General features: G+C 42.5%; 1 protein-coding gene across 1 annotated transcript in view; it reads left to right on the top strand.

The window, feature by feature from the left end:
- Positions 1–6,467: 6,467 nt before the first annotated feature.
- il34 (interleukin 34) overlaps positions 6,468–18,400 on the top strand; it is a 46,822-nt gene continuing 34,889 nt past the window's right edge. The window contains exons 1-2 of the mRNA XM_074678072.1: positions 6,468–6,581; positions 16,554–16,865. Coding sequence (XP_074534173.1) covers positions 16,820–16,865 — 46 coding nt within the window. The 5' untranslated portion in view covers positions 6,468–6,581; positions 16,554–16,819. The remainder of the gene's footprint in view (positions 6,582–16,553; positions 16,866–18,400) is intronic.

The raw sequence follows: 18,400 nt of genomic DNA, 5'->3' as shown, positions 1-18,400 counted from the left end.
TGGATTTTGGGGATTTGCTGACGTCAGCGATTCCCTTTTTTGACCAATCAGTAGCAAGTCTGACCTGATTGGTCCACCGGAGCAGATACCCCCAAACCCTCTTCCCGCCCACTCGCTAAGAATGCCAAAGTCGAAGAGCCATCACTGATTTGTTGTTAATTGTAAACAGCCACTGAGTTCCATGCACAAGCTTCCCGTCTCGGAATAAGACAAGACTAAGTGGCTAGAGTTCATTTATCAAGGAAGTGTTCCAGCTACACCCAGTAAAACTGTACATGTGTGTGCTAGTCACTTCACGGTCGACTGCTTTTCCAGCTTTGGACAGTACAACAGAGAGCTAGCAAATAGACTAGTCCTGAATCCAGGCGCATTACCAACCATCCACCAACAAACCTCAGACCCTGGAAACGTGAGTATTTTAAATGCTGTGTGCTGTGGAGCAGATGTAAGAGCTTTTCCTCTGTGTCCCCCCTGTCTCTGTGTTAGCATCAGGATGCTAACTTTAGCTGCGGTTAGCCTGTTGTTTTAGCCTGTAATGTTACAGTAAACAAGCTTCAATGTTTTTTAAACACTGTGCACTCGGAGCTTGTGGCGCCGCTCTCAGTGACGCTGAAGAGCGGGGCGGTATCAGCGGTGGCTCATTTACATATGAAGGTCACGCCCACTAAATCAGACCGTTCTGAACAGAGGGGCTATGAGAGCCTGGAAACAATGCTGCTGTGCTTGATTTATTGATTTTTTTGGACCAAAACATGTTACTACCATTTCATGAAGACATCAATGATCCATATTAAACTGCAGAAAAGGAGCAGAATATGGGACCTATAATCTCAATCATAAGAAATGTCTGAGCGAGATGAACTCCACAGAGCTCCTGTTGCAGTGGTTTTGTAAGTGTTGTAGTTGTTTTTGTAGTTTGAGCAGTTGGTGTGTGTGTGTGGGGGGGTATCAGACCTTTGTGGGAGCTTTATTTCTGTTTTTTCATTTATCAAGGCAGCTCTATTGTTCTCTAATCTCTTTTGTCATGGTGTTATCAGTATTTTTGGACTATATACCCTGTCATCTCCCTGGGCCTGGGAAAAACTGATAAATTTAGCTGAAACTAAGTTTGAGTTGGCCCACACGTCTCCACCAAAGCTGATACAGAGGTCAGAGTGACTGTGGGTTCATGTAGGTTACTAGCAGCAGCTTCACTGAAAACAATCTCTCTGCAGTTCTATTTCCAGCTCCTCCTCGTTGAACCATCTCCCAGTTTTGACCACTTGCAAAGCATTCTGCAACTGAGTCAAAAGGAGATGCATGGTAGACTGAAGCTGCACTGCAGACAAATTGATAGGCATCCTTTAATGTGGTGGATAACAGTCCAGTGTGTTTTTATCCCAAGTGGGAACCTAAATGTGCTACTTGTATTTTGGCAGATCATGACTGAGGTTTGTTCATGGCCTGAGGTTGGCTGTAAACACTAACCAGCATATGGGAGGAAAACTCCCACAGTGAGTAATATCTTGTAACTTTTAAGTTGAGGTCATATCCTTGTTTTGTTTTGTTTTGTTTTTTTTCCTTCAGGAATTTGGGTTTTTCTGATGATGAAAGGGGAGTTACATCTGAAAGTGATAATTCAGAACTCAGGGGATTTATTCAACTAGCCCCAGGACAGTGCAAATCAGTAAGGATATTTTCAACCCTGTTTTTTTTTTTTTTTTTTTTTAGAAGAGGGATTGAAAACTTCAAGTAGTGAGTACTTAAAAGACATTTTTTTTTATCTTGGGTGAGATGATCCACCTCAGAACAATTTCCAGAGCTAAAAAACGAGTAAGCAAAGAAATAAGGACAATTTGTAGAAAGGTGAAGTCAAGACTCATGTGGTTAGATCTGATTAAGTTAATTTTATTGTGAGTTGTGTCTGGAGTTATTCAAGCATCAAACCAAATTTAGAGATAAGAGTTAGTTAGCTAGTAATTATCCATCCATCCATCAATTATCTTTACAGCTTACTCCCTTTGAGGGGCCTCGGGGCTTGAGCCTATTCCAGCTGTCATCGGGTGCAAGGCAGGCTATACCCTGGGCAGGTCAACAGTTTGTCACAGGGCTAACCAGTGATTATGCAAAATAGAAACCTGACAAGGTGAGACAAGATCCCAGTGGAAAGAGTCACAAGCTTTACTGTTATGAATCCCATTGAAAAGACCACTCCATTCACAGTAAAATAAAAAAACAAGGTTTTAATCTCATTAGATGCTGAAAGTATTAACAGCACTTGTAAGTACGGTGGCCCTGAGAGCTCACAGCACTGCACATGCAAAGACAAAACACAGGCAAATTAAGAAAACATCTTCAGCAATTTGACAACATGTGCACAGAGTTTTGAAAAAGTGCTGCAAAGACCAAAACACAAAACATTAGAAAAGCATGATCTGCAAATACACCGCAACACAGCTCTACTACACATACTCTAATACAATGTTAAATGAATCAAAAACATTTTACTTTTACTTCATTTCTGAACACAGCTGATGGAAAGAGAACCATGACAGAGCTGTGACTGAAAATCTGCAGCGACAGCAAGCAGGTCTTAACATGTGCAGCACTTTTAAGTATCCTCTGTAATCACTTCCGTTGTGTTGCAGTGTATTTGCAGAGCATTTTCTAAAGTGTTGTGTTGTGGTCTTTGCAGAGTGTTTTCTAAATACTGCACACCTGTTGTCAAGTTGATGAAGATGTTTTCTCAATTTGTTTGTGTTTTGTCTTTTTGCATGTGTTTTCTTAAGTTGCAGTGCTGTGAGCGCTCAGGGCCACCGTATATAAGGGTCTGACCAATGTACTCAGCCAAATGAACAGTGTGAAAGCAGGGCAATAAGTGGGATAGTGAATTGTGAGTGTGTGATAATGCAAAATAGCAAATCCTGTACGCTCAAGTCTGAGCTCTGCTCAGCATTCACTGTAAGCTGCTCACCTGAGAGAACAGTTCATGATTCTGAATCTATGTTTTCAATGTGACCCAAAGAAGTTGACCAGAAAGAGAATGAGTGTTCTTGCAGCTGTGTCCAAGAACCTCAGGGTTCTTCTCCATTAACGACTTTGATTAGAAAACATGCAGTAAAGTGTGTCTGACAGAGATGACACTAACCTCTGTATGCCTGCCAAAGGCTTTTGATACTCAGTAAATGCTTTTTTTTTTTTCATTAACTCTCTCTTTGAAATGAACACACACACACACACACACACACACACACACACACACACACACACACACACACACACACACACACACAGAGAGAGAGAGAAATAATAATAATAATAAAAAAATGCAATGTTAAATGAGCCAAAATCTGGAATAAACTTTTCCAGCTCTGAGTGGGACATCGTGACTAAACGGAAAAAGTTGTGAAAAACCCGGCAGAGCTCAGCGTGCATCCCTGCCGCCGCTCCCCTGCGGGCTTTCCCCCTCTGAGCTCAGCATTCAGTCTGGAGCGACACATGCGGTTGTGGTGGAGGTTAGTCTGTTGGTGATTTGGCGTGTGATCATCTGGCTGTGGTCTGTAACGATGCGTAATGGTTGTAGAAGGATGCGCGCGGACGCAGCACGACAATCTGGAATGAGTAAGGGGAGGAACTGGGGGGGACGGTGCTGTCTGCGGCGGCTATCAACAGGGGGTCCACATAATGTCATGAGTTATCTGTAACGTCGTTTCGCTTTCCAGTCAGACGACAGGGTGAAGACAGTTCCGGTTAAACTCAACTTCAAAGTAAGATTCTACCCCACACATCGCTTCTGAATGAAAATAAAGCCAACTCTAACTGGGAGGATGGACAACCAGGAGCTTGTAGATCTAGGTAGGAACATGGTGGTCAGCCTAACACTGGCAGCAGGGGCGTATTTAGTGGTTTGGGGGCACAAGGCAAACCCAGTCAATGGGGCCCTCCATGTCCTTTTAACTCATCTTCCTCAGAGCTAGACTGGCCTTCCCTGGGTCCACTGTCTCTTTCTGGGAATCAAGGCATGAGACAGTGTAAATCTTGTACATGGTAACATAACGCAACTTGATGCATTTCCTCAAGTTCTGTACTACAGTTTGATTTTGAAAAAAGTGAATACATAATTTAGTCCACTTTGTCCTGGATTTGAAATCTTTTATGGTCAATTGACAGCTTATTTGTCCAACAGTGGGGAATTGACAGAGTAACAGTAACAAACAAGAAAGTATGAAGTGAAAAACATTACAATAGGTAACTATTAAAAAAAATAATTTAGTAAAGAAAAAATATGTAAATATCAAACACAACATAAAACTGGAAAAAAAATCTACTAAAGAGGTGATATTTACAGTTACCATACTTTTAAGTACAATTATTTTAAAGTTAATGTATTTTTATTTGACCCCCTTTCCAGTGAGTTATGTATCCAAAAAAGAGATTTTGTACAATAATGTTTATCACCAACTCAACAAGTTTGATTTTGAGAAAATTATCCTATTTCCTGGGTTAGATAAAGTCCTTGAAATCCTAAAAGTCTTATATGTTTATCTCAGATCTCAGAGAAACATTTTTTTTTTATTTCTGACTTGGTTGAAAATAAGAAAAAAATACGAAAAAAGTGTTGTTGTTTTTTTTTGACCACTTTCTTCCTGAATCAAATTTTCAGATGTGTTGAAACATGGAATAGCCCATTGAATAAGAAGGGAGGAGTACCCAAAACGATCATTAAAGATTAAGCCTTTTGATGTATTATGAAGCATGTGAAGTAAGATCTAGAAAAAAGAAATGCTTTCAGTTGAAGAGAACTTCATAAATCAGTTTTTAAGAGATGCTTTGGGGGCCCCTGGTAACTGCCTGTGTTTGCCTAATTGTAGCTATGCCAAGCGGCAACCTCCGGTCTGGGAATATGAGACAGTGCGGAAGTGCTAAAATCTGTTGTTTCTCAAGTGTTCGCTTGAGGCTGGCTCCGTAAGTAGAGGAATTCACATACACACCAAGCCAAAAAAAGCCATTTTCAAAGCAGAAATTAACTTATTTACAGCCTGGTTCAAAAAACGTCTCCTGTCTGAGTCGCTAATTTTACTACCGGCTCCCACTGTACGGGGGTGAATTTTTTTCTAACGTGGCCATTCAGAGGATATTAAGATCGCGAGCTCCCCCAATTAGAGGCACAGCTGAGGGTCACGTGTCGGCCGGCGCCCTGTGGATGTAGGCGAAGCGTTATTATGGAACCCACATCAGTTCTAGGTAAACCCCGCCCCCACTGCGCCGAAAGGCCTAGTGACGCAGCCAAACCCCGCCCTCGCTGTGACTGATGCAGCCAAACTCCACTCGTGTGTTATGTTATGTGTTATGTGTGGTTTTTTTTTACAGTCTATGGTTATGACCGACGCTCATACAGACTTCAGCATCTGATACATTTGTTAGGACTTTTGTGTTTTCTGAAAGGAAATTTTTCACACTGCATGACTGCAGCAGAACACACCTCCATTCTGAATGTTACATTGACTTTTGTGTTTTTATTACAAATTTAAAGTTAAGATGATGTGTTTGTGTGATTGAATGAACAGTTTTGTGTAAAATGTTTTGGCTTTGCTAGTATGAGTAGCCTACCTTCAAGGCAGAGAAGTGGGATATATTTATGCAAGCATCCCAACAGAATGCTTATCACATAAATATACATTATTCCACTCCATTGCAAAGCCAAGACAACAATATGAGTGAGCGAGAATCAACATTATTGCGCGGGAATCAACACTACTGCATATGCAAGTAAATTCAGACAAACAGGCAATTTTAACACAAATATCAAGTTAATTTTGACTAATATCAGCTTATTTGTTTAACCACTTGAACCACAGATGGTTGAGCAGAGTCCCCCGGGGCTCTTTACTAAAGTATTTTCCGTGCGTTGTGTCTTGCATGACAAATTTAGCATTTGACATCTCAGTTTGTTTTGTTGCGCCTGTGCGTGAGCGTGTTGCAGGCGTGGTTTGACTGCGTCACCAGGGCTGGAGAGCAGCGGGGGTGGGGTTTACCTAGAACTGATGTGGGTTCCATAATAACGCGTAGGCGAAGCCCTTGCCACTACCAATATGGCCGCTATAGCCAATGTGCTTTATTTTCCGTTTCAGAAACAGACGGGTGACGTCGGCGAGACTACGTCCATGTTTTATACAGTCTATGAGCTACGCCCCTGACTGGCAGGTTATCCTTGCCTCAGCCAGGTTTAATCCTGCGCTCTTATGAAAAAACGAGATTGTCAGGGTATGACGTTATGGCTAAGGTTGGTCAAAGGAGCACGCTGTCTGCAGGTTTAGGGTTGTTGGCGGAGGATTGGTTGTGGCTCAGAACACCTTCATTGACATCAAAGGGTCATGATGAATTATTTTTGTCTCCAAGTGCGGATACATCTCTTGCCTCAAAGATGCTATGAGGATCTGTTTTAATTGCACTCCCTCGCCACCTTGTGGCCCACAGTCTCCGCACTATGTCGTAAACTACTCGTAGTACAGCGTGTGTTTGGTTCAGAATTAAATGAAGATCATATAAAACTAAATTTTCTTCCTTTAAGACAACCTTTTTACTGGATACAACGCACTGAGGTATTTATCAGTACAGTTATGTAGACCTTATAGCAGTCGGCTATATGTTAGCCCAGTGCTCTGACGTATCTGGCTAACGACAACAAACTAACACTGTCAGTTTGTGTGTAGTTTAGTAGCTGTTTATATCCAGTGAAGCTGGCAGCCCAGACAGGTCCATAATGTGTAACAGTGAATCCTGGTTAGACTCTCAAGTTTGAACAGACCACTGCAGAATTACTGCTGCATGTGGGCAGTTTTTTAGAACAGTTTAGCCCCGGTTACAGCTATACATCTCAAGCTAAAGGCTAATTAGCCTTTAGCTAGGGCAGTATCACCCCCTCATTTAGCTTTCTTCTGCTCTTTAATCCTGTTTCTGTCTGACAGTTTGGCTCCTGTGTCCACCATCACTACAAAATGAGTCATAGAAATCGTTTTAAGCAGAGAAAAACAGATCTCTGTGTTTTATGTCTTCTCACGACTAAACTTCATCAGTTGGTAAGGTGTTGTCATAGAGACCTAGACATACCTTAAATCAATCCGGTCCTGGAGAAGTAGTAGTTTAAAATAACATGTAACTAGCAATATTGGCGCTGATAATCTCATTTTAAGGTGTAGATTACAGCATATATCTAGAAAGGAGACTTCTTCAAAATCACTTTCAATTCCCTCACAGCCCCTTTCAGGTTACCTACATGAAGGAGAGGGAGAGGGAAGGAGAGAGGGAGACAAGGGGAGGGAGGGAGATGGGCTGTTGGACACGCCGACAGGCTCCACTACGAGCGCACTTTTATTTTGAAAGCAGGCTGTATTTGGCAGCGTGACTGTGGTGTGGAGTAGCGTGGGGGAGCCGCAGGTCACTCAGCCTGTTGCGCACTTGGGGGCACGCACAGCGGACAGAGCGCACCAGAACGCCGTGGATGGATGCTGCCAGAAACAGACTTATTTTTTTTCAAAATACTTTTTTGATTGGACTCACGTCAGGCGGACCAATCTTCTGATTTAATAAGGACTCATTGCAACGTGCCACCTTTTGAGCGGATACAGCCTTTGCGCACTGGAGCACGCCAAAAGGGGACCATCGAGGTGCGTGTGAGTCTAAGATGCTGATTTCCACTTTCCAAATGTTCTGTTCAGATATGTTCGTGAGCTGGTTTGTGTTTCTTAGTTCCAACTTTCACTTGTGGGAGAAGTTGGTGGCCTTTACCTGTTCAACAATACTTTCACTTTCGCCAGGTGAACATTACCCGATAGGCGCCTTATCTGTGGTGGATAGTAATGACAGCGTACAGATCAGGTTTTGCAGGCAAATGAACCTTTGCAGCACCTGCATGGTGTTATGCAAGAGGTTGCTGCCTTTTTGAGCCTGGAAGGTGAATTAATCTCACTTAAAATTTGAGCAGCAGCAGCATCAGATTACATCGAGAAGGAGATGGATGACGGATTAATAAAAGAACACAGGCTGGTTGAACACACCGAGCCAAGACTGAGAAGCGCAGCATGATGCAATTAAGAAACAGACTCAGATCGTTGAACTGATGCTGCTTTCAAATCCTGGAAAATGCAAATAAAAAACATGTGCGTAACGCGCTTTTATGACTGAGGTTAAAGCAGAGTCTCTCCCAGCTCTCATTTCTGACAGCACTGTGAGGAGGTCTCATACATCATTCATTCAGTGAAAGGTCTCTGCGGGGAAGGGGTGTTCTACTGCGAAATTGGACAGACCAGTTAGTCTCGGCCTTCCAAATGCTCTAGTTAATGAAGGCGCTATGGCCTCAGGTCACTGAAACATGAGCGATCATGTTTTTCTCCACTGGTAGAGTGGTTGATGATTTTGGGGGAAATCCAAAGATTGAATCAAAAGAGATCAGAGGAGGGTAAGGGAAGAAAGGGCGAAGGGAGTCTGTGAATGCGTGTGTTGGTCGTGCTTTGCGCTTTCCTCAACCTCTGTCCCTGTGAGGTCCAGGCTGAGGTGTAAACCTCCAGTGATGACTCTTCAGTGACATTTTCACCAAGTTTACGTCATCTCTGGCTGTTTAGGGGCTCCTGGGTTTCAGGGCTCATTTAGAAAATAAGGAGGATTTTTTTTTGTTATGCTCTGCTGATGGATAGGTCAGGGATAGAGTAAAGGACATGAATTGTTGAGTTGTAAGATATATGTTATCAACAAAAGCAGATTTTGTTTTTAATTACAGCTTTTTATGCAGCTTGTGTATAAATATAGATCTGTACAATACTATATTTATAAATATATTTTTTGAAATCCACATGTTCTGCAGCCTTATGCCCATGCTATATGTCATTAAGAAGAGAATGAATCTCAGAGCCTGTAATTTTCTCCCTGCATCCTCAGAGCTATGCATGTATGCTGTGTTTATGCATCATTTTCTATGTTGGTGCAAAAAGTTGGGTCCAGAACAAACATCACTGGTTTTGTGTCTGGTCATGCATGCATAGCAGGTCCAGTCGTGATAGATTTGAAGTGGTGGTCACCAGATCATAAACAGTTTGTACTGAATTCTTTGTGCTACCTGCCTCAGTATGCAAATACAAGCTGCAGGTGTTCACCGTGAGCTGTGAACAGAGTTGTTTTCTCAGGGAACAGCTGTAGTAGGGCAAGTCCCAGTGGTTATGGATATGTCTCAGGTCAGGTGGACTTACTTGTCAAAGCTAGGTTATTGATTGCTTTATGCGCAAATTTCATGAAATTTTGACTCAAACATGAATGTTAGCCTGATTGTATGGTCTATTAAGCACATTTTGAGTTCAGCAGGAGGGTGCTCAGACTTTTTACAGGGCAGGGGCAAAGTGAAAAGAAAAGTTACATGCAGCACCCTCTCACCACTGAAGAGTGCACTCAGTTTTTTGGGTTGCTTTAGTACACGTTTCTGCTACTCAGAAGAGCAGTTAGAGGTGGGGGATATATCCAATATACTAAATGTATTGCGGGTTGTTGCATGTGGGATGTATGAAATCACTATATCTTGACCAGCACAAATTGTCACTTTTTTGACATCCAGAAAACTCTTCTGTGCGTGAGTGTTTTTGCATTAGCAGAGGATGGTAAAAAGTTGCTTACAAATCCTGTCAGTTGCAGATTTGGGATCTGAAAATGCAAAATTTTAAAATCCAACTAAAGATTCTGCTTGAATCGTTTTACTGGTGACATTTTATGCATCAAAAAGGTTGAATTTAGAATATAAAGAGCGATTTAGAGGACAGATAAGAATATTGAGACGTACACTTACCGGCCGCATTATTAGACACACCTGTCCAACTGCTCGTTAATGCTAATTTCTAAGCAGCCAATCACATGGCAACAACTCAATGCATTTAGGAATGTAGACATGGTCAAGACGATCTGCTGCAGCTCAAACTGAGCATCAGAATGGGGAAGAAAGGTGATTTAAGTGACTTTGAACATGGCATGGTTGTTGGTGCCAGACAGGCTGGTCTGAGTGTTTCAGAAACTGCTGATCTACAGGGATTTTAACCAACAACCATCTCTAGGGTTTACATAGAATGGTCCCAAAAAGAGAAAATATCCAGTGAGCGGCAGTTCTGTGGGCCAAAATGTATTGCTGATGCCAGAGGTCAGAGGAGAATGGACAGACTGCTTTGAGCTCATAGAACGGCAACAGTATCTCAAATAACCACTTGTTACAACCGAGGTCTGCAGAAGAGCATCTCTGAACACACAACACGTCCAACCTTGAGGCAGATGGGCTACAGCAGCAGAAGACCACACCAGGTGACCCTCCTGTCAGCTAAGAACAGGAAACTGAGGCTACAATTCACACAGCAACACCAAAACTGGACAATAGAAGATTGGAAAAACGTTGCCTGGCCTGATGAGTCTGGATTTCTGCTCCACATTCGGATGTTAGGGTCAGAATTTGGCGTCAATAACATGACAGCATGGATCCATCCTGCCTGGTATCAACGGTTCAGGCTGCTGCTGGTGGTGTTATGGTGTGGGGGGTATTTTCTTGGCTCACTTTGGGCCCCTTAAGCCGCGTTTCCACCAAGCAGTCCGGGTCGGTTCGTCTCGGCACTGTGCGCTTTTAGCGGCGTTTCCACAGACTCATCCCAGGACGGATCCCTAAAAACCGAGACGAGCCGTCCCACTTTTTTGGGACCCTTTCGTATGGGTGCCAGACTGAACCGATCCGCTCTCGGGAGGTGGAGCAACACACTGCAGACGGTTGATTGGTCAAAAGAATCGTCACTCATCCCGACAGCGGCTGCATTTCTCCTGGCGGCACACAGACTTCTCTGAAACGAAGCTTGGTTGCACTTTGTAACAGAGAGTTACATGAAAATCACAGAGAGGACGAAATGCTGCATGTCTTCCATCCGTGCTCTTTGTTTACTGTGTCGCGTTTTCTTCTTTGTTCGATTTAATCGCGGGGTAAGCTGCTACGGCGTTGCGCTATTGTTTACCAGCTGTGGCTTCCGGCATCAGGCTTACACGCCGCCCACCACGAGAGGGCACAATTTTGCTGTGGAAACGCAAACGGGATGAGACTTTACTGTCCCAAACCGTCCCAAACCATACTGAACAGACCCGGACTGCTTGGTGGAAACGCAGCTTTAGTAGCAACTGAGCATGGTTTAAAGTCCACAGCCTACCTGAGTATTGTTGGTGACCATGTCCATGCCTTTATGAGCACAGTGTACCCATCTTCTGATGGCTACTTCCAGCAGGACAACGCTCCTGGAATCATCTCAGACTGGTTTCTTCAACATGACAATGAGTTCACTGTACTCAAACGGCCTCCACAGTCCCCAGATCTCAATCCAATAGAGCACCTTTGGGATGTGGTGGAACGGGTGATTCTCATCATGGATGTTCAGCTGACAAATCTGCAGCAACTGTGTGATTCTATCATGTCAATATGGACCAAACTCTCTGAGGAATGTTTCCAGTACCTTGTTGAATCTATGCCACGAAGGATGAAGGCAGTTCTGAAGGCAAAAGGGGGTCCAACTCAGTACTAGCAAGGTTGAGATATTGGTTTTAGGCCATATCGTGCAGCCCTAAGAGCAGTCAATCATGTTTTAACCAGCTGAGGGGGCATTTTAGTGAGAGGGCACTATAGTATGTGTTGGGCCCCAAGAAGGCAGTTTCAGCAGTTTTGGCACTTTAGGACTTTTATGGCTCCAAAGAGGGCACTATTGCACAAGTTTTTTCAACAATTGGGCCACAAGGCGGTGACAGCTTACCCCCCCCATCCTTTCCCTGCACCCCACTGAAATTTAGTTTTTACAACTTTCTGTACAACTCTCAGCACTTCTTTTGTGTTCTTTCACTGATCGACTCATTGAGTCTATCATTCCAAGTCAACTCTTCCCCCAGCTGTTGAGTTTATTATTTCAGTCCAGCCTTCCCCTTTAGCAATTCTGTCTATTTCATATTTAATTTTTTTTAATTTTTTTAAAAAATCTTATTTAAAGCCTGCAGGCACCATAAGTGGCAGGAGGTGGTCGTGGAATAGAGCTAAAGCAAAGCACCTCTGTGACTGCAAAAATAAACAGCTATACGTCTTTGTTGTTGTTGTTTGACTTTGATGTGAGAAGTAGCAAACGTGTGTGGGTCAGGCTCAGTGTAGGTTATCAGATTGTGGTGCTGATGCACTCGGGTGTGTGTGTGTGTGTGTGTGTGTGTGTGTGTGTGTGTGTGTGTGTGTGTGTGTGTGTGTGTGTATGGGGGGGGGGGGGGGGGGGTATTTTGGGTTTAGTTTAATTTTAGTCTTGATGAACCGGCTGACTACTGTTTCATAAAGTCTGTTTTGTTCCTGCTACATCAGGGTCTAAAGAGTAAACAAGTCCAGGAGGGCTTCTCAGCAGATTAATGTCACCCTGCAGGCTCTATTGTTGATAGAGTTGATGGAGGAGGTGGGGATTGAGTCAATGATGCTGCGTGGAAGGGAACCATGAGGTTTAAGGTTTAACTCTCTGAGCTGCAGCACAAATCATATTCCCTGCTTTACCTTCTTGATAAGATGTTCAGCATTTCCTGTAATCCTCTCCTGTCTCTCAAGTCTTCAGAATGTTAACCTGTTCTCTGCCATGACCAGATCACATGTGAATCCATTTTCCAATCACAGGCAGCACCACTCAAATGAGTGATGAGCTGAATAAGGGTGGTATCATCAGGGGGTGATCAGATTGATAACACTAATAAAAGAAAAAGTACAACTTGAATCAGAAAGTGAATGTTTAACCTGCAAATTCAGTTGGGCTCACTCTGTAAAGTGTGTCCTGAGTTTATCCTCCAGAGCCTGTTTGACAGGACATGGATGATCAGGATGTACCCTTTGTCATTCACTTTGTTTGCACTGTGCAAGTATTGAAACAAATGGTGTTGGTTCATTTTTACAACACTTGTAGAGTCAAAGCTCCACTGACGTGGTTTAACAGCAAGGGTCGTTTTCTGAGTCCAGCTCAATTCAGTGCTTGATCTGATACAGGATTTTAAAGTGTTGTATTTTATCACATTGAAGACAAAGATACCCTTTCTGTAGAAAAATATGACCGCAGTGCAGTGTCTTAAAGAACAGAACTATCGTTTTGTCAGCAGAACTCTCCTTGAATTGGTCTTTAGATAACAACTGTAACTCTTCTTGCAACTCTTAAGCTTCATTGAAAAAGATGGACTGTGTGATGAAAGAATGTCATTATTAGTGTTCATCACATGAGGATCTCCTAACTGGCTCATGACATGTTGGAGGGGCGGACCTCAAACACCAAGGTCTGCCCATAGCTCTGCCTGCTGCAGCTAAAACAAAGCACTTCAGTCAGAGGCTATCTAAAGCTGTAAAGCCCCATTTACGCGACGACATTTCACCCCAAAACGCAGTGAAAAAAAATCAGCGTTCACATAAAAGGCTGAGAGACTGAAAACGCTGTAGTAAGCATGCCAGGCCTGTAGTTGGTGCTATAACTGTCTTGTCCAGAAACTGCTTTTGGTAGATCTCCAAGTAGTGCTGGGCCAATCATCTGTCGTATTTGGGAATGCTAATTGCAGAAGTGGTGCAACAGATGCACATATTGAGGCCGAGTTTTCATCATAGGTCGGCATCATAGGTCGGCTGCTTCCTTGTAAACAAGAGGATGAAACAATACTTTTGTGTTTCATCCTAAAAACTGTTGCCGTGTAAACGATACCTAAATCAAGTCAAGCTACCACAGGTGCTACCAGAGAGACAGTATAAAGCCTAAAAAGCGCAAAACACCCTCTTTGAGTAACATTATTATGATCCATGTTGTTGTATTCTGAGTTGTATTTTGTACTTGAGGATGATTTCACTTTAAATGTGTGACCTGCTAGCCACTGATAAGTAAGTAAGTCTTTCCTTTTAAGTGTATAGCCGAAGTTTCTTCATCATTGTATATTTTTTTGAAGGTCTGAGATTCCATTATTGTCAAATTTCAGAAGTGATCATTGTGTCGTTCCAGTAGATAATGAGGAACTGTAGAGCACTGACTGTTGCAGTGTGGAAAAAAAGTTAGTCACAGCTTTCTGCAGGCAGGCCAGCATGTAGGAATAAATTTCCTGTAACTATTGATGCAATCTTTCACAGTTTGTGGTCCCTTTGAACCTCTTTTTCAGAGTGGGTTTTTTCACCATTGTGAAAGGACAACAAAGTTACAAAAGAAGTTGATCTGAGTCAGCTGAGTACATATGCAAGCAATTGAGCTCAATAGTCAATATTTGGTGCTGGGTGGTGGATTAAAAAAAAAGAAGCTTTTATGTCAAAGCTTTCCAGGAATCACAAGTTGTTTGGTTAAATATCAGACAGAACACACAGTCATGTTACTGGTCATGAACACTAAAACATAAACTTACAGGAGAAGTTTTGATAAGAGTTAAACCTTTGGATCTACTTACAGGTAGTTTCACATTCAAACAAGGGAGTCAAGGAACAGATGTTTTGTGAAAAATAAACTGAAAATTGGATGTCTTTAGATGTCTGCCACTGGATTCATGTACTACTTTGTGCCTGCTGTGCTCTAAAATCTTAGGAGAAGCTCTAAATGTTTAAAAAGCAGGGACCAGGGTCTAAACTATGGAGCTATTAGCGTAGCAAAATTATTTGTGTGTGTGAATGCATCCCCAAATATGTGAACTGATCCACAAATTTGTGAACAGATTTGCAAATGTGTAAAATATTTATGATTGTTTGTGCAAATCCACAAATGCGTGGACTGTTTTGCAGATATGAAGTCTCAAATGGCTGAAAAGTCTGTTTGTTTTTTCTTCAAGACCTGAAAATACACACAGATCATTGGTTGCAACTGTGGTGGGCCACCCATTTGGTTGTCTGTGTGCATGTGATTTATGCTACAGCCTTGCTGTGGAGTGATTTGCAAATGTGTAGAAAAAAAATTGTCTGTGACACGAGGGTTAGTTTGCCCTGAGCCCAGGCTCGCAGGCGGAGGCTGCCAGGTATAGAGTTATTATTGTAGCATCACAAGAGGGTGTAGAATTCATAGCAACTAAGGAACAATAGTATAACTAGAAGAACTTGGAGAGCGCAGACCTCTGCCAAGCATGTTGTGATTGTAACCAACACTTTAGTCCTACTTTAATGTTAAACTCCCTTTCTGCAGACTGTCTGCTACAATTTGGCGTTAGTTCCAGGTTTGTACAACAATTTGTTACCTGACAGTGTTGAAAATTTACAATAACCGAGTACATAGTTCATTTTCCAGAATAGTATCCAGAATATTTCCAGGATCTGTATCGCACTTTTACATCTGTCAGAAATGATGGTGACCTTGTCTTGTATTGTTTTGCAAAGCATTCTGACTATTTATAGTGGAATTATACACACATATGGTAAAAACGGCCCTATCTGACAATGATGAAGAATTCTTTGAAAAAAAGTCCTGGATCCAGACGGTGATCCGGATCACCTCCAAAAGTTAATCACTTCTTCCTTATCCCATTTCTAACATTTCCTGATAATTTCATCAAGATCCTTTAGTTACTTTTTGAATTATGTTGTTCACGCACAGACAAACAGACAAACTCTCCCAAAAACATAACCCCCTTGGCGGAGGTTATAATAGCTCCATACCGGGCTGCCTACACCTGTGCCTGTGAGTCTGAGCTTAGGGCAAACTAACCCCTCGTCTCACAGACATTTTTTTTTCTATGCATTTGCAAATCACTCCATGAGAGGACTGAAGCAAAAATCACACGTACACAGATGACCAAGTGGGAGACCGGCCTCAGTTGCGACCAATGATTTTGCTCCAATAATAGCTCCATAATAAACGTAGTTTCAGGGTTGCTGATCTGCCTCTTGAACACTTTGTGCTTGGGCAGTAGTTCTCCATGTTGGTCCAAAAACTTTAGGGGGTCAGGGAGGTCCTGAATGGTAAGTTTGATGTGGCTGTTTCAAGCTGCAAAGGCTTTAGAAAGAGACCCATTAGAGGAGGTCTTTGGGATTCCCTTGGATTGCTGCCATACTTCAACTATTACAGAGTTCTCTTCTTGAATTTGATTGTCATATTTTGTCTTCAGGTTTCTCTGTACTGCTTTCAGATTAAGAGAGACAAGCATTTTCATCACTTCATGATATTGGGAAACACATTTCTGGTTATTTTGTTAACTTTGCGTGGATAGTAATTCTTTTAATTTTAACTTTGAATCTGTTTTAGTCCAGGTTTGCATTTGTACTAATATATCTTTATGCCCACTGGAGCAAAAAGTTCCCCGAAATGAGAAGTCTGAGAATTATCATGTTTTTAATGCCTGTAACCACTGACACAGTTTTATAGACCAATTTAGAGATTGAAAACAGCCAACATCAACACAAACTAGAAGCTGAAGTCAAGAAGTTTGTTTGGACTTTTCAGGCTGCAGTTCCCTCCATGTTGTTCTGTTCATTCACTGATTAACATCCAGCTTCATTCAGTGTGTATCGTTGTGTTTCAGTGTTGTGTCTGTGCCGCTGACTGTTTGTTGTCTGTTATTTTCAGGCTGTCTGCAGCAGGAGGAAACAGTAAAACAAGAGCCTTTAAAAAAAGAATCTGCCCGCCAGCATGTGTAGGAAATGCTCAGTGATGAGATGAAGACCTAAAGACACATGAACTCGTCATCACATGTGCGCCCTGCTGAACACACACACACACACTGAAGAGTTGCAGAGGACAGTGTCATAAGACTGTGTGAGCGTGTGGTCGTCCCCGTGTGTATTTCTCACACACTGTGCTGTGGTTGAAGCAAAGGACAAAAGCCAAAGAGTATGGAGCAACGGTTTGCCTCAGCCTACCTGCTGGGAGGCCTTTTGGGTAAGAGCATCCACATGTTTGTGTTTGTTTGTATGTGTGTGTGTGTGTGTGTGTGTGTGTGTGTGTGTGTGTGTGTGTTGGAATATTTGCTGATGCAGTGGTGTTGTGGTGACTTTTTTTCTGTGCTAAAAATGCATAAAATTGCAATGCTTGAATTGCAGACAGCCAAGAGATTCAAGCTTTGACATGTGTTTGGTCTTGTTTGTAATCAGCTAGTAGCTACTCAAGCATGAACAGTGGAGTTAGGGCTCAGAAATACAACCAACAAAGATAACTTGCCAGACTTCCCTGCAGATATCCATCTAATGACATTATTTAAAAGCTCTGTGAGGAGTTTTCATGTTGTATTTATTATGGTGACTACTTCAAACAGAGTCTGTGGGTTGAGGACTGCCTATCCAGTGAGTGTCTCTATCCACTGTCATACAGATGTGGCTCTTACGGAGCTTTCTTTTAAGTCCACTTTTGTTTTTTTTTTTGTTTCTTGTTTAGAGGGGCTGTGAGGAGTTTCTAAGTGATCTTGAAAAAGACTCCCTTTTAGATTTATGCCTGATCTTAATCCACACCTTGAAATGATGATTGATTGCAGGTTGAGGTCTCCACGATAACACCCCGCCTCATGACAAAGTTTAGTAATGAGAAGAGAGGTCTGTGTTTTTCTCTGCTGAAAGAAAAATTCTGTGATTAGTTTTTTAGTAAAGGTGGACACTGGAGCCTATAGCTCTGTCTCAACAAAGTTTGTCTCGGCACGACACGGCACGCATTTTGTGGAGTTTCCACTAGGGATGCACTGATCCAGCTTTTTTTGTCCTGATACCGATACCAGTGTTAGATAATCACCTGCATGCTCTACTGTGGGATAAGACTGGTAATGTTTTGAGTAAAAGACAAAAATGAGTACATATAGAATTACTAAAGTTAATATTTAAACTATAGGAGCTCTAATTTTGTGGCGCAGGGGGCGCAAGCCTGGAGCACCCTGAGCAGTGCTAATTTCGTGTGGCGCACCGCCATGCGCTGCCAATTTCACAATTTGGTAGACTGTCTGTGCAGAGATGGGTGTGACTGCGCACCAGGGGGAGTTGATGGCGCACCAGGGGGAGGTGCCAGCAGATTCATGTTGGCACAGTGACAATTTCGTGCCAAAAACAGTGCAGAAAGTGCGCTGAAAGCTCGCCAGCTCCAACTTGGTCTATTCTCGGCAGCACACCCTCCGCAGCTTTATTTTGGTGACAGGCGCACATGTGAGCACATGTCATCAAAGCATCAGAGGCAGGTTTCCAGAGTGTCAGGCACATTTTAATGCAATAAACAATCACAACAATCACTATTTAATGTAACCGTCTGAACCAGTGTATACATTTATATCTATATTAACTGTCCTGTCACATCTGATGTCAGATTAAAGCCGTTAAATTGAAATCAACTGGAGCAGTAATGCAAACTAACAACTTCACATCTCTCAGCCAGTTAACCTGATGGCAGCTGAAAGTTTGATGCACATCTTACAATTAACCTATAAACAGCCTTAACAT

The sequence above is a fragment of the Halichoeres trimaculatus genome, unplaced genomic scaffold (assembly GCF_033239565.1).
Source record: "Halichoeres trimaculatus isolate MK-OKI-2021-1 unplaced genomic scaffold, fHalTri1.1 fHalTri1_scaffold_10, whole genome shotgun sequence".
Taxonomy (NCBI): Eukaryota; Metazoa; Chordata; class Actinopteri; order Labriformes; family Labridae; genus Halichoeres; species Halichoeres trimaculatus.
This window is presented reverse-complemented; position numbering and strand designations above follow the sequence as displayed.